At 41.0% G+C, this 16,303-nt stretch overlaps 1 protein-coding gene and 1 long non-coding RNA gene across 4 annotated transcripts in view; one reads left to right on the plus strand and one right to left on the minus strand.

The window, feature by feature from the left end:
- Nucleotides 1-16,303, minus strand: part of FAM13C (family with sequence similarity 13 member C) — a 205,485-nt gene that overhangs the window by 134,246 nt on the left and 54,936 nt on the right. The window contains exon 6 of the mRNA XM_084633927.1: nucleotides 16,137-16,180. Within this exon, the coding sequence (XP_084490053.1) occupies nucleotides 16,137-16,180 (44 nt within the window). The remainder of the gene's footprint in view (nucleotides 1-16,136; nucleotides 16,181-16,303) is intronic.
- Nucleotides 1-16,303, plus strand: part of LOC311523692 — a 73,478-nt gene that overhangs the window by 37,017 nt on the left and 20,158 nt on the right. For all 3 annotated transcript variants that reach the window (XR_014712403.1, XR_014712404.1, XR_014712405.1), the window contains exon 2: nucleotides 11,595-11,699. This is a non-coding gene — a long non-coding RNA (uncharacterized lncRNA). The remainder of the gene's footprint in view (nucleotides 1-11,594; nucleotides 11,700-16,303) is intronic.

The raw sequence follows: 16,303 nt of genomic DNA on the forward strand, positions 1-16,303 counted from the left end.
ACAGAGCCAGTTATCTCATCATACAAGGCAATCAGGTTGGTCAGGCACAATGAGAGCACAATCAACAATATGAGTATCGTAATATCTGCCTATTGTACTGAACACAAAATATGTGACAGCAATGGTTAAATGTTTAAAGGCCTATGAACCATATAGGCCATTGACCAGTCAAAAAGACCAGCATTACAACCTGATGATGTGATTGTTGCAAGCATCTAAGCATACAAACAGAAGCAAGTTAATGTAACATTAGGCTAAAATGAAATCTTAACAAAAAGATAATTAGTAAAATATATCAACGTCATTTAACCCAAAACATGCAGACCAGCTGCAATAAAAAGCCCAAGACAAAAAATCCTACACAGAGTAATGATGCGCCTTGTTCAGAGCCATTGCAACCTACCTGGTGATGGGATAGCCTGCATGCTGCCAGTAGCAACTGTGTGTGCTGATACATGGTATGCTCTAAGTGTGCAGTGGGGAGCCACATGTTGGCTAGCATATCAACATTATCTGGCTTAGCTCTACACTTTGAATTACACTACACAATCACTCAGGACATGGAGTACCTTTTCCTTTCTCCTGTTGGTTTGCAGCTTTGGAATCTGGCCCAGAGTAAGGAAACGCTGACTGTAAATCTTTGTGCAGCTCCAGTCCCTGGATCTGACAGGGTCTGGCTGGCCTCCCAGCATAAATTAGAGCAGCCCCACACCTACTTATTTATGCCATCTGGTCATTGCCTCCAAGGGACTGTTACAGCAGCCAGGGGTTTTCAAAGTTCTGGCCATGTCTCCAGTGTGCCCACTACAGTGAAAGAGGTGTGGGGAGGGTGGAAGAGGGAGGTATGGAGCCCCCTGTGCTGTCTTCACCACCTGTGGATTCCCCTATAACAGGTGCTGGGTTAGGACAATGATATAGTACCTTTACTCCTCCAGAGCTGGTCCTGGGCCAGGATCTGGCCTGTACTCTCTAATTTAATAAGTGAACATTCTGAATTTATAAGGAAGCATTCAGTCCTCTTAGCATCTAACTGCTCTTGTAAATCTTGCCATTCCGTGATGGAACGTTGCATCAATTACATGATATTTAGCTCTCCAAGAGAAATATTTAATTCAACAAAATGCTTTAAAATCCATACAGGGACGACAAAAACATAGACTTAAAATTAAAACTCACTGAGAGAGCAACAGAAACAAAAACCATCCTATGTCTCTCATGTAGAACTTTATGGCACCTGGGGACAGAATCTTTTTGACGGATTCTAGTAATCTACCCACTTCACACTTTTCACTGTCTGCCTCTTCACAATATCTGTATTACAAGCAGCATTACCTTTAAGATCTGTAATACCACATCTTCAATCCTGCTAATTACTCTCAATATTTGACCTCCTTTATATCATCTCTCAGATTGACCAACCTGAAGGCATAAAATATTCTCAAGGACCATCACACTATACAAAAAAACACCCTAAATTACCATTTTATTGTATATAGAGTTCTAGGATCTTACAAATTGACCTAATGAGGATTTCCTGCCCTTCATGGTAAATTCCATTTAATTTAAAAAAAAAAAAAAGGCAGGGCAAGGAGGGGACAGCACTCCCTGAAGATTTTAAGGCTCCAGGAGTTGTGTTGTACTCTCAGTTTTAATGCAATTTTGCATCTTACATTATTATTTTACATTTTTACTCTGTAGAAGTAAAGAATGAGAACCTGCACTTTATAAGTGACATGGGTGACCCAGCATGCGGTTTTTCAGAAAATGGATGCACGTTAGTGAAACAGACAAATCAGCCTGCACACTGAATTTCAATCTGGATGTTGTTTTTAACAGTCAGTTTTGAAAATTCTCTTAAGTACAGTAAGTTGTGAGCAAAGGCAGCAGTTTTCTCACAGCCTTCTCTAAAAGTCTATTAGTCCTTTTCCTGATGAATCTAATCCATTAAGACTGCACAATATTAATTTTTGCTTCATAGAACTGTGAAGACAAGCCATGTAATATGTTTGCTCCTCTGTATTTACATCCTCTTGATCCACTCATATCAACTCATCACCCAAGTTACAGAAATGTTTCTCAGAATTGCTAACCAAGGCAGACAAATGAGACATCACACTGGATTTAATAAAAGAATATTCTAGCACTGGATGCAGCCAGGTCCCATTTACAATTCTATCAGCCATCCTTTACATCAATAATATTTGAAGTCTTCCACCTGGAAGCTGTTAGCATCAATGCAAAGGGAGATTCAATGGGCTGGTTAAATAAAAAATCAGCCAGTTTTGCCAGCCAAGAGAAACATGTAGGTGATATGTGGAGTTGGCCAGTCTGAAGTAGCTCAGCATGAAGTTTCCACAAACCCAGGAATACAGTAATTGCCTTGGAAAGCTAGTGAACTTTAGAATGAGGAAGAGGAATGATGCTGCTGAGATGCCCATTTCAATAAACCACAGTGAAAACAAAAATGCTCCTATGTGAGTAATTTAAAAGTATATTTAGCATATATTCTAAGTACACTGCAGCCACACTGACTGGTAAAGTCTGTACTATCAAAATTAGTTTATGCAATGAGCTCTACACCTTAAATCAATTGGAAATTGTAGCTGACGTAGAATGAGGTGGCCTGCTCAGGTGTTTGCTGCTGAGAGCATATTAAGCTTGTGTTCTGTAACCTGTACCAGCTGCCAACTCATTTCCAGGTGTAGTTTTTAATAAACAGAATGATTAATAGTTTGCATCCTCCTGACGACCTTAGTGTCTGCCAGTCTCCCTGTGTAATGATTCTAAGGCATTGAGCTATCAGCCCTCTCTTGGTATAAACAGGAGAGACTGGTTGTAGAACAGTCTAAACTTTGAAATCTGCTTCCTACCCCAATTCAGCAGAGCTTGGTTTGGATGCCCTTAGGAGAGACGGCAGAATTATTCCTGTTTTTAGGCTTTTTCTGGAGAAGACAGACCGTGAGAGTTAGAAATGAGGGAGACTGGCTTGGGAAGTATAAGGGAGTTGTTAGTAGAGGCTGCATTATGTAGTCCTGCTGTTTAATAGAGATAATGCTATCCAGAGAGCCTAGACTGGGGTCTGAAGGCCTCTGGGAGTTTTGCTTTCAGTTTTATTTTGTTTTTAATTTCTTTTAGAATATTATGAGTTAGCTTGAGCTGGGAAAAAATTTCTCATTACATTCTTCAGTGAATAATGCAGCATTAGCTACATCACAACATCCTGCAAATTTCTGTCAATTTTGCCAAATTGCTCGGACAACCCCTTTCTCCCCCACAAAAAAAACTCTGACAAAATCAAAACATTTTGTTTTGATTGTTTCTAAAGAAACATTTTGATTTTTTCGTTCAAAATGACTTTTCATTTCAAAATTTCTTTTAACTTTATTTAAAACAAACAATGTTTAAAAGTGGCAGAAATAGAAACAAAACTTTTTAATTTTGCTAAAGAAGAAGGATTTGTTCAACCCAACATATTTTTCAGAATTGCCAGAGAACCAAAAAACCCATTGTTTCCCCAGCTCTAGTGTTAGCATATGAAATGAATGTAGTACAAGTGCAAATAAACAGTGCTGAAATTTTCAAAGGAGCCTACAGGAATCAGGCGCCCAGTTCCCACTGCAATTCAAATAAAGTAGGGTGCCAACTCCCTTAGACATATCTGAAAGTCCCTGCCTAAATAAATCATGCAGCAAGTTTAAAGTTATGATACTTCCAATAGATCAGAGTACACTTTGGACAATACTCTTGGTATAAGACTGAACTTGAATAATTTTGCCACTTCCTTCTGGCAGTTTATTCTGAATGCTTTTACATACTAATTTTAAATTCTGAGCACACTACTGTCTAGTAGAGCGGGTTGGAAAGGACATATTTTCAGTGTTCAATCAGCTTTTGTGTTTAACAAATAGAGCTTTTTGTCAATTCCCGCAAATTCCTTGTTTTGTCAGAATCAGATGGAATTAGATTTCCTCAAAATTACTATAATCCATAAATAGCTTTGAAATTTTTTGCTCAAAGCTGAAAGATACAAGAAGAAGAAAAACCCACAAACATTAACACTATTTGGACACCTAGATGCAGAAATAAGATTTGACATACAGAATAAATGTAACTGGTTTATTGAGAATACATTATAGGGGGGGCCCTCATGAAGAAAATTCAAATGGCTCATGCACAGTACTAGCAGCATACAACTTATTATGCAGATACCTAAGGACAAAATGCAGCCCTGGCATAAACAGGTGCAATTCCATTTATAATACATTTCTGAATAAGAATATAATCTGCAATTGCACTAGTTAGAATAATACTCAGCACCGTAAGACAATCAGTAAATGCGTGAGGTTAGGAAGAAATTGTTCACAATGGTGGGGTGTTTCTTTTAAACACCTTCCACTGAAGTATCTAGTATTCAGCATTGTCAGAGTCAACATAATGGTCTTAGATGGCCTGATACTACATGGCAGTTCCTATATTCCACTGTAGTCGATAGAATGGTGCCCGTTTACGCCAGGACTGAATGTGGGTGCTAAGCTATAAAATGTGCTATGCAAACTAGAGATAAGCCAAATTCCCTCTTGATTTTGGGGAAGTGCTGAATTTTGCAGCTCAAGGTCATCTATAGTGTAAGTTTCAATTTAGATTAGTATCTCTCTCTACCTACAGAACCTGAAGCACTTATGAAAACATAGTATAATTACACTAAAATCAGTAGGGAAATAATAGTCCATGTTATTCTATTCCTTCAACCTCACCTACACAGTTGATACACCTCAACCTCCTAAAAAAGTTATTTTTGCTTTTGGAGATACCACCGCAGCACTGATTATATGGGGATCTGTAATTATGGTAAAATCTTGCCCTGACAAAATTTCTGGGAAAATCCCATTTTCCTCATCCTAACATTTTGCCATGCTTTCTGCAAAGAAAGTTGTGTTAACCTGCAGCCATGGTGAAAGTTTAGACTGAATCAATCTGCAAATTTTACTATCTACTTTTCAAGGAGAGTGGAGGAAAATATGGAGGTCTATACTCGCACAACAGGTTTATACTTGTTGGATTGATAGACCTGTACCCTTCTGCTCTCTCACTACCAAAAATGAACTAACTGGTTTACACTTGTGTAAGGAGAGCTGATAGAAGCTTCTCAAAGGGTGGCATTGCCATATTCAGTGCCAACAAATAAAAAGGTTGGGGAAAGTTTCTCAGTTTTCATTTTGTGACTTGCTTGAAAGATTCCATTTTTACCCTGAGACTGAAACATGAAACCGAGAAATTTTGCACAGTATTTCTTGCAAGTGGGTGCAGTTATACAATTAATGATATCCCCTTCATTGTCACCTAATTCTGCTGGACTAGTTTTACATGTGTGTTAAGATCTGTAAGTCAACATGCCTAGGCCTCAAAGTTGCCTGACTTGTCTCCTTTGAACATCTGGTGGGCTAGCATATATAGAAAAAGAGTAAATCTGGACAACGAAAACAATTAAGGCTGGGTTTTTCAAAGGGCTATGAGAGATTTAAGTGTCCAACTCCCATTGAAAGTTGAGCACCTAACTCTCGAAGGCCTTGTCAGCACACAAAACTTGCATCAGTTTAACATATGGGGCAATTTAAAACGGCTTTAATTAAATCAGTGCAAAAGACTGTGTGGGCATTTATTTCAGTTTAGCAAGATTTATTTCAGTTCAGTATAAATCTATTAGAAGCAAGTTGAAGATAAACCAAAGTAAGCTACTCCTAATCAAAATAAAAATGTCCCTGTAAGGGTTTGCCTTCTTTAACTAAGCTGGTGCAAGCATGTGTGTAGACAAGACTTTATGTTTCTTTGAAAATCTCAGACTAAAACCAGTAACAGAGGGTATTGGTGGTGGGAAGGGTAAATCAGATTTCCAAATTACTTGTAATAGTAATCTCACATTATCAAGAAATTATTCAAACCTGGATTTTCTGCTTCCAACATTTCCTGCGTGAAAGGAACGCTACCAACGCTGAAAACAGAACTTAGTGTTGAACCAAAGGCATTAAAGAAAAGATATGGCACCCAATCCGACATTACTATCACAGGTCTCAAAAACCTCAATGTTTACCCTGAAAGCAGAGAGAGAAAAATCTAAGTTTAAAGCATGAACTAAAAAAGATAATGTCCAGTATTAGTGAGCTATTTAAAAAGTCCACATTTACCAACTATTACCACAGATTGGCCCTATAGTTACCATGGCTAACTCCTATTGTAGGTATAGAGGGTTGCTGGTATCTCAGAAACCAAAGGAGTGACAATTGCCAATTATTGTTGTTTTTTAAATGCTGAGACAGTAGACTGTTGACATCAAAGCAATGATGATTAGAGGTCTGCACTCTAACCATTGATAGGAGGAGATCATACATCAGTGCCAATAAGGTGGTTTCAGTTCTAGGTCCTAGTCTGAATCTAGACTGTGTCTAGTCTAGCTTCAATTAGATGAGCTTGGAGTTAGCCTTTGGGTAGCTTATCTAGGAGCTTGCTCTGGAATGGGAAGTTTGACTCTGGGTGGTAGCTGGCTAGAACCAGGTGGGTTTCTTCAGTGCTGGTTGTTGGACTATTGTGTGTTTGAAGGAGTAAAGGTAGATTCTCTCTCTGAGTGAGGCACATTGGCTATTTCAGTTAAGAGTTTAGGACTCTATTTCATAAAACAGGCAAGACCTGAGTCACATTCACAAATCTTAGGTCATGATTCTTTTAGGATGTCCAGAACTTCCTGATGAGTGAATATACTGAACTCCAGGAATGTATGTGGGCTGTTGGTTAGTTGATGGGTACAGGCAGAGTAGATTCATGATGTTTGAGAAGACTTCTAGAATGTTTTCTGTGAAAAGAAAGGATAGTACTTAGCAGCACTTGATGCTTGGTTTTGATATAGGTACTCAAGATTGGATAGCTTCTTGAGGTGTGATTTGTAAGCTTCAGCTGTGGCTGATGAGAATGTTCTTTTGGTCTGTAATATGGCCTTGGCATAGGGTTGGAGGAATTTGTTATATTTCATCCTGTCTGTACCATCCTTTGTTTTTCCACCATCAGTGCTGAAGTTTCTGCCCCTTTCTTTTCATCAGGTGCAGGATATCAGAAAATCAAGGAAATCTGTGTGGGCAATAGGGAGGAAGGGGCCATTTGGGGCCCACCATGTTGCTGGTGGAGGCTAGCATTCAAGCACAATGATTTATCAGGTCCTCAACTCCTCATTCTGTAGGTGAAATGCTGTTGTCCTTTAGCAGGCTTTGGAATTTTTTTGGCCTCCATGAATCTTGTCAAATCAGGGTAATTGGTCTTTCTTGTTGCCTAGGAGTACATGATCTCTGACCACTGCCTCACTGAAGCGATGGTCTGTCCAAACCAGTGGCTGGGTTGTGAAGATCAGATCCAGATTGTGACAGGCTTTGTGGACTGTACTAGCAATGACCTGTGAAAGTCCTACGGATGTAAGTGTGGAGATACATTTTATGGTGTTTGCATCTGCAGCCTTGTAGATGTGCATTTTGAATTCTCCCAGGACAATATGTCTAGGGTATTTCACCACCATTGCTGACAAGATATCAGTGAACTCTTATGAATCCTTTAGTCTGTGGAGGTCCATAAATAATAACAAAAATCTGTTAGCTTTAGCTTGTTTCTATTGCTAGATGAATTAATTTGAATAAAGTTGTCTTCCCTGAGGCACCTCTCTTGGATTTGATTTTTGCAGAAAAGATGAATGCAGCACTGTCTGTCTTCTTGACCCATCACAAACTCAGACAGGATATCCATTTCTGGTTGGATGAGGTTGGGTAGCACAGGGCTCATGGTGTCATCTAGCCTCATTACTCATAAGGTTGTGTATTGTTTGTAAGTGGCAGATTTTGCATTCATCATCATTAACTTTAATTCGTGCTGCTTTTTACTGACTGCTTTCGGCCTGTGCCTAGATCTTGTGCAATGTATAGTTGTTAGATGTCTGGAATTTGATTTCTTATGTCTGCTTTCTATTTCCTTGGACAGTTCCTCTCAATATGAGCTGTGATAGGTAGAATCATAGAATATCAAGGTTGGAAAGGACCTCAGGAGATCATCTAGTCCAACCCCCTGCTCAAAGCAGGACCAATCCCCAATTTTTGCCCCAGATCCCCAAATGGCCCCCTCAAGGATTGAACTCACAACCCTGGGTTTAGCAGGCCAATGCTCAAGAAGTGCTTTGTGCCATCTGAGGACTTGAGTGGAGAAACGGTTGTCTGGTTCACCAGAAGCCATGAGAAAGGCAGGTTTGTTGGATACTTTTTGGAGCTGTAACCTGGTAGATTACTGGAAATGGTCAGAGTTAGGACAGCATATTCATGGAGTAGTGGTGGCTGTGCAGAAAGCATGGTGGATGCAGAGGAAGTAACACAAATTACTTTATTCACCATTTTTGTGCTGTTTTACAACCATATCCCTGTCCCTCACCACCATTCCAAAAAACACTGGTTGCACTATTTCATGCACACTCCCCCAAATGCCCTTGAATTTAACTGACAGCGCAACTAATCCAATCAGCTCATATTTATGTATAAGCAAGTAAAAATTGACAATCTAGTGCCTATGAAATGAAACTGCTGCTACGAATTCTCTCTGAAAACACTGCAGCACTTCTAGAAGTGCTGTAGAACTTGTGCATGAATATTTCATCCCTCCAGAACAAACAACAAAACCACCACCACCACTTGATTGATTTGTCCTCAGTATACAATTTTAATTAAAGCAATTGAAGTTGTCCAGCTAGGCATGCTAGGAGACATCAAACACTTTTTTGTAAATCAGATTCCTAAATCGATGCCATTTGTACAGGCAGTCAAGTTAAGTCACATTGGAGTAAAACAGAAAATCAGTTAATCGGTATATGGAAGCACTTTTAAAGGGCATTACATTATACTAGCTTAATGAAAAACATTCCCTGCTATATAACGTTAAAATAACAGAAATCATTAGCTATCTAACTGGCAGTCTGACTCATCATCAGATTTACAAAAATGAAAATATCATTTTGCTAATCTTATTTTCCAGCCACATACATCAACTTTATGTCTTCAGAGCAGACCACTAGGGTAACAACTGGAAAAAAAAAAGAGGCAGCATTCTAACAGGAATATAAAAGAGAAAGCTATGCCTTTCTCATACAGTGTTTCTTCTCAATGGGTTTGCACTGTGGAACCTGTCCCAGACACTACATGAACGCATTATATAATAAGTTACACGTAGCCATACTGTATCACTGTCCTGAAACTAGGTGAACAATAATTAGCCCTATTATCAATCTCAGAGGCAGCTGTACAACACAGAAGCCGAAACAGGTGTATTTCCCTTTCAAGGTGATTAATTGATCTTCGTAATGGGGTTACCATTGTAATTTCTTTTTTATGGATGTATTTGTTACTGATTCCCCCTGGGGTGCCACCTGGAACTGGGGTACCACTGAGCCCTCTGATCCACCAGCCTGGGCTCCCTCTTACTCTGTACTGCTGTGACAAGTTGCAAAGCCCTCCAAGCTTTCACCAGCATTCACACAGATAGGGACACACCCAGGTGCAGTTACATGTAGGCTCTCTAACCACCAGCTTCCCAGCCTGGGACCCCAGAGCAGAACCTTTCTGCCCTGGTCAAATCTGGCCAGTATATGGGTTAAATACCCAGTCCGCCTCTCCCTCAATGTGAAGAAAACAATGCACACTTGTGGTAACCAACCACAGCTTTTCCCCAAGAACTCCAGTCAAAGCTCACTAGTTTAGATTACAACATAACATAAGTTTATTGACTACAAAAGGGTAGATTTGAAGTGATTAGAAGTTATAGCAAACAGATCAAAGCAGATTACCTAGCAAATAAACAAAACCACAAGCTGAGCTTAACATACTAGATAGGTAGGATATGAATTGGCAAATTTCTCACCTTGAGTGATAAACAGGCTGGCAGATTCTTAAAACATGAGCTGCCGTGGCTTTTCAGTTTGGGTTTCCTCAGGTTTTCATACACAGGCTAGAAATCCCTTTAGCCTGGGACCATCACTGCCCCCCTTTTCAGTCTTTATTCCTCAAGTGTTTCCAGGTGTGTTGTTGTAGGGAGACTGAGGTCCCCACATGATGTCATTGTCCCTCTTTTATTTCTTCTTCCCACTTGCTGGAAAGCTCTTTTACTGTGACCTGGGTCAAAGAGTTCCCATTGTGTAGTGCTATCTCTGAGAGGTTTCTATTGTATACAGTTCCTGGGGTAATCCTTGTGCTTGCGTGCATTTCCTCAGTAAGCCATTAACATTGTTTGGCCTCTTTACTGTTGTACCAGAAAGGCTGCTTGTGGGTGTTTTCAACCTCACAACATGTTTCAGTGGCACATACACAGCCAACTCCATAACTTCACACACAATGGAAGCACATACAATCCAATGAGATATTAATGTCTAGCAGATCAAGACCTTTAGAATGATACCTCACAAGGCATACTTTATACAAAACATATCCTAATTACATGACAGTGCTGAATATTGGAGTGCCAAGGTGTCACAGTATTTATCAAAAGATTAGACATTAACTAAAATAGTTATTTTTAAGAATACTTAATTGTGTGTCCGCAACACATTTGATTACCAGTGCAGAGTAGAGTGGGACAATTACTTTCTGTATATTACATATGAAATTCCTTTTAATACAGTTCAAAATAATATTAGCCATTTTTGCAGCTGCATCACATTGTTGACTCATTCAATTTGTGATCCACTGTAACCTGCAGATCCTATTCAGAAGTACTATCTACCTAGCCAGTTATTTCCCATTTTGTAGTTGTTTATTTAATTTTTCTTTCTTACGTGAAATAATTTTCACTTGTCTTTATTGAATTTCATCTTGTTTACAGTTCTCTAGTTTGTCAAGGTCATTTTGAGACCTAATCTGATCCCTGCAAACCCTACCAGCTTGGTGTCATCTGCAGATTTTATAAGCAAACTCTCCACTACATTATTCAAATCAGTAATGGAAATATTGAATAGCACCAGATCTAGGACTGACCCCATGGGATCCCACTAGATATGTCTTATTGAAATCAAGATAGATCACATCTACTGCTTCCCCCCATCCACTAGGCCCGTCAAAGAAGAAAATTAGGTTGGTTTGGCACAATTTGTTCTTGACAAATTCATGCTGGCTATTTCTTATACTCCTATTATCCTCTAGGTGCTTACAAACTGACTGTTCAATAATTTGTTCCACTATCTCTCCAGATATTGAAGTTAGGATGACTGGTCTCTAATTCCCCGGGTCCTCTTTGTTCTACTTTTTAAAGATACGTATTATGATTTCCCTTCTGCAGTCCTCCAAGACCTCAGCCATCTTCCTTGAGTTCTCAAAAATAATTGTTCACCTTTCCGAGATTGCTTCAGTTAGCTAGGCTGAATTGCATTAGGCCCTGCTGACTTTAATACTTATATAAAAAATCCTTTAACCTAATCTTTCCCTGTTTTGGTTTATGTTCCTTCCCCCTTGTTGTCAATATTAATGATGCATACCACAAAACTTTCCCTTGCCACACAATTCACTCCTTGAGAGTTTACTTTTACGTGACAGGTCTCTTCTGTGAAGCAGTTGGTATGATAGCCAGCTTCGCACATGGAGTAGTGGGTCCCACCAAGTGCCAGATGGATAGCTGACCCCTCATCTCCAGTACAGCAGGTAGGTGTCAACCAGACCCAATAGTCCTTTCACATGGGCCCTGTATTTTACAGTTTAAAGTGCACCCTGGATCTTCCCTGCTATCTGTACAGTGGAATTAGTCTCATGATACACCCCTTCTCTTTAAGATCAGCTGTGATTTTACAACCTGATGGTGTACTATCAGGAGTAACTTGTGGGACAGCTTTAGGGTGCCGTTACATTTGACATTATTGTTCACTGTTGCCCACTGGAAAGATTACTAAAACCCACTGGTACTTATCAACTGTGTCATCTTCAAGGATTTGGCCACAAGGTGGCTCCTGAGAAAGATTTCAACTGGAGTATGTGTGGACACCACTAATGTGATGCCTTTGTGGGGGTTTTCTGTTTTTGTTTTCTTTTTTAAACTTTCATAGTTCTAGTTTTGTTCTCAAGAGGGGAAAATGGCCAGCTCTTACTGTATCACAACCTGTTAAAAGAAAAGGAGTACTTGTGGCACCTTAGAGACTAACAAATTTATCTGAGCATAAGCTTTCATGAGCTACAGCTCACTTCATCGGATGCACTCATGAAAGCTTATGCTCAAATAAATTTGTTAGTCTCTAAGGTGCCGCAAGTACTCCTTTTCTTTTTGCGAATACAGACTAACACGGCTGCTACTCTGAAACCTAACAACCTGTTAAATCATTAATAATTATTAAGCATGTAACTTTGGATTGCTAATAATATAAACAGGCATACTCAATGTTGGCCTCTCAAAATTGATCTACAGATTCCTCATCAAGAATTGACTCTGTAGGTTCCCACTCTTGGGTAGAACTCAACACTACAAATCTGGAACTGTCTAGATTGTTCCAGCCACATGTACATTCTTACACAGGCCTGACTGACTGATATGAAATGATATGAGTTTGCAGCACCAATGTACCTCTCAAATCAGCAGCTGTGTTTGTGTCTGAGACATGGAAAGGTCCCATTGAATCTTTGGATGGGCAGGGAGAGATGAAAGTGAGGATATCCCTGAGCTAAAGGAGAACCTTAGAAGAACACTCCCACAGTCTCCTACTAAACACAGTCCACACATTTAGGCTACAAAAACATTAGTTAGAAGATATGGTCTCAGTGAACAAAGATTTATTTATCTCCATAAAAATGATCAAAACCAATTTAAAGATTAAATACATGCGGCACTATGCTCTGTAATTGGAGGTAATATCCTTTGAATTTTTTCTCCTATTGTCTACCAAATGAAATTTTGTATCTGCTCATTGCTCCATTAGCATTTCCATAGCTTTTGAGAGATGCTGGTTTGTACTCTCTTTAATTGCTTTTTCTAAGAGCTCATATTATTCCTAGTTCACTCAAATCCATTTCCAAACTAATGCAGTTTATTAATGTGCTGTATATTTGGCATAGCAAGCAGCAGCATGTCAGGTTTTCCAAAGCACTCTGGGAAATAATCTGCAGCCCCCAAACCACACAAGATCTTCCATTGTTTTTCATTATAGAGGATAATAAGTTTGGCATCCATTATAGTGCTTTAATGGATTTTTAAACAAAAATGGAAGCAACATTTACAATAATTTTTCAGTGGCTAAATCATCACTCAGTGTATTTGTTGTAAAAGCATTTCTCTTCCCAAAATTTTTCAAATATTTTCCCCATACCACTTCAGGATGATGCTGAGACCTTTCAATATTTGTCATAAAAAACAAGAGACACCCACCACAGACTCCAGAATAGCTAATAGCTGGTGATTAGGGCACTTCCCCTGGATTTGGCCACCCACATTCAGGCAGAGCAGGGCTTAATTTGGAATAGGGACTTGATTCCAGGTCTCCCACTGTGATGCACTTATCTCAACATAGCACCTAAAACCTTCATAATCACCACTGTGATATGATTATGGCATGTTTTGTACAAAGTATTCCTTCTGGGGTATCATTTGGAAAGTTATAATTTGTTGTGCATCCTTGTTCTGTCAAAATGTGTGTATTATCATCATTATATATGGAGTTATGAGAGTCTGCTATATGTTTGTCACTGAAATATACTGTGAGTCTGGGAAATGTCCACAGACTAGCCCCTCAAAGAGGGCAAAGAAACTGTAAACACAGAGGCCTTACACGCCAAGCCTCAAGTGGACAAAAGATATGAGCAAGAATTTTCTGTTCATGTGAAGGACAATGGGAAGCTCACGTAGGCCATGGGGGCTGCCTAACTCCATGATGCAGCATGGATTTTTCTAGCACCTGTAGAAAAGTATAAATGAGGGGCAGACACATCACTTCTCCTGCCTCTCCTCCTCCAATTCCACACAAGGAAGCCAGATCACTGGGGAGACAAAAAAACTCCATTGACACTATGGAAGGGGTTGATCCTAACTAGGTGCTCCAGCTAGAAAGAACTGCTGTGAAGTTTGGGGTGAGAGAAATCCTTCTGCTTTTAATATTTAATTTAAAACCAGTGTGTTTCTGGCTAAAGTGTTTGGGGAATCTACTCAGGCTAACCAGAACTGGTGTACGATCAATTTCTTTGTCAAACTGATGAACCTTACGAGCTTGTACTGTTCAGTAAGTAACTGAACAGTACAAGATGGTACATTTCTTACTCCTGGGGGGATTCTGCGCTGCTGTAAATGTGCAGAATTTATGTGCCCCACAGATTTCTTTGCTTTCCCGCAGAAAAATGATTTTCTGATGGGGAAGCAAAGGGAAGCCACAAGAGCAGTCATGCGACCCTCCCCAGCAGTATGTTTTAGGTGCCCAGGGCAGCTGGCAGAGAGGTAAATCACTGAGGGGCTGGGGAAGACCTGGCTGGTGACTCCTACCCTGTGCCAGGCTCAGCTGCTAGTCTGGTTGAGCTGGGGAGGATGGGACTTCGTCTTCCCCCGCACAGCATCCCAGGTTGTGTCAGACCCACCCCTAGATTTCTTCCCCAGCTGTAGGAAGCTCTGCAAACTCCCCCTCACCCTGTGCATCCAGCACCCATCACTCCTCAGCTGCAGGTGGAGGGATCACATTACAGGGAGCTGCTCCTGAATCCGTCCAACCCCGTACATCCAGACCTCCTCATATCCAGACCCTCCCACTGAGCCTTACACCCCTACACCAACACCCCCCCCCACGAGCCCCACTACCCCTGCATCTGGACTACCCCAATGAGCCACCTGCACCCAGATCCCCACCCTACCAAGTTACAACCAGCTGCACCTGGATCCCCACCCCACTGAGCCTCACTCCCCCAGCATCTGGAACCCCCCCTCCCCGAGCTCCCCACACCCAGACCCCCCTGCCTAGCTCTATCCCACACACACCCAGCTCTCCCTCTGCTGAGCCCCAATCACCTTCACCTGGACCCCCTGCAGAGTCTCATTACTGTTGCACCCAGAACCACCCTCCAACAAACCCCTGTGCATCCAGATTCCTCCCCCCTCAACACTCCCCCACTGAGCTGCCCACATGCAGATTGCCCCACACAGAACCCTCTCAACCCACACCTGTGCCCCCCACTTGGATCCTGCCTTGCTGAGCCTGCCTGCTCACACCTGGTGCATCTGGCATGGAGGGGCAGGGCCCTGGGGTGTTGCGGTGTATCAGAGTTGGGTGCAGCCTCATCGCTGAGTCCATGTCCCAGTGTGGGGGAAGAGAACTGCACAGTGATCTTCTACCTCTGTGCAGCCAGTGGCCTGTGCTGCCCAATGCCATGCTGGAACCTCCACATTTATTTGACAAATAAAATTTCCAGAATTTTGCAGAATTTTAAAATATTGTGCACAGAATTTTTAATTTTTTTAGTGGAGTATTTTTAATTTTTCGGTGCAGAATGCCCTCACAAGTAATTTCTGGGATGCAAGGCTGGGACCAGGGATGTGGAGGTTACCCCATATGTAATTCAAGAGTGGCTGGTATATGGTATATGTCTGGGGGGTAACTTGCATGCTAGAGGCTGGGGGTAACTTGCATACTAGAGGATGGGGGTGACTGGCCGCTCACACAGCAAAGCAGACCCTAGTGCAAACCAGAATGGAGAATTAAGGGGGAACAACAATCCAACAGTCCAGATTGCATATTGTGGCATAGAATCATAGAATATCAGGGTTGGAAGGGACCTCAGGAGGCCATCTAGTCCATGTCACGCCCAAACCCCAGGCGAGTGCCCTAACCACCAGGCTATTCACTATTCTTGGGTATATTTCACTCAGTCTCTCCTACTGCAGTTGTTCCACTTTGTATGTATAAATAGTCACCAGGCCAGAGACAGAGAAACTGACTTCACAGCCTGATTTTTAGGACACTCATGCTGAGCCGATCACCAGTAAATCCCTTGACTAAGAATAATTTCCTAGTTACAGAGCAGCTGCCAACGGCTTATCCCCCGGCCCAAATCAATGCACCATTGCATGGTACCAAAACCATTGAAACAACACTTAGATAACTGGCGTTTTCATCTTACCTTAACTTGTAACTGGTTCTTTCTGCGTCCTCTCGGTTGTTTTTCTGAAAAAAAAACAGAACATTCAGAACCCATATGCTTTCAGACAGAGACCACCTTGCCTGAGGTCTTGTCCATTTTTAGGAGAAACTGTAATGCTTTAATAAACATTCCTTATTCATTCAAGT

The sequence above is a fragment of the Lepidochelys olivacea genome (genome assembly GCF_965140295.1).
Source record: "Lepidochelys olivacea isolate rLepOli2 genome assembly, chromosome: 7".
Taxonomy (NCBI): Eukaryota; Metazoa; Chordata; order Testudines; family Cheloniidae; genus Lepidochelys; species Lepidochelys olivacea.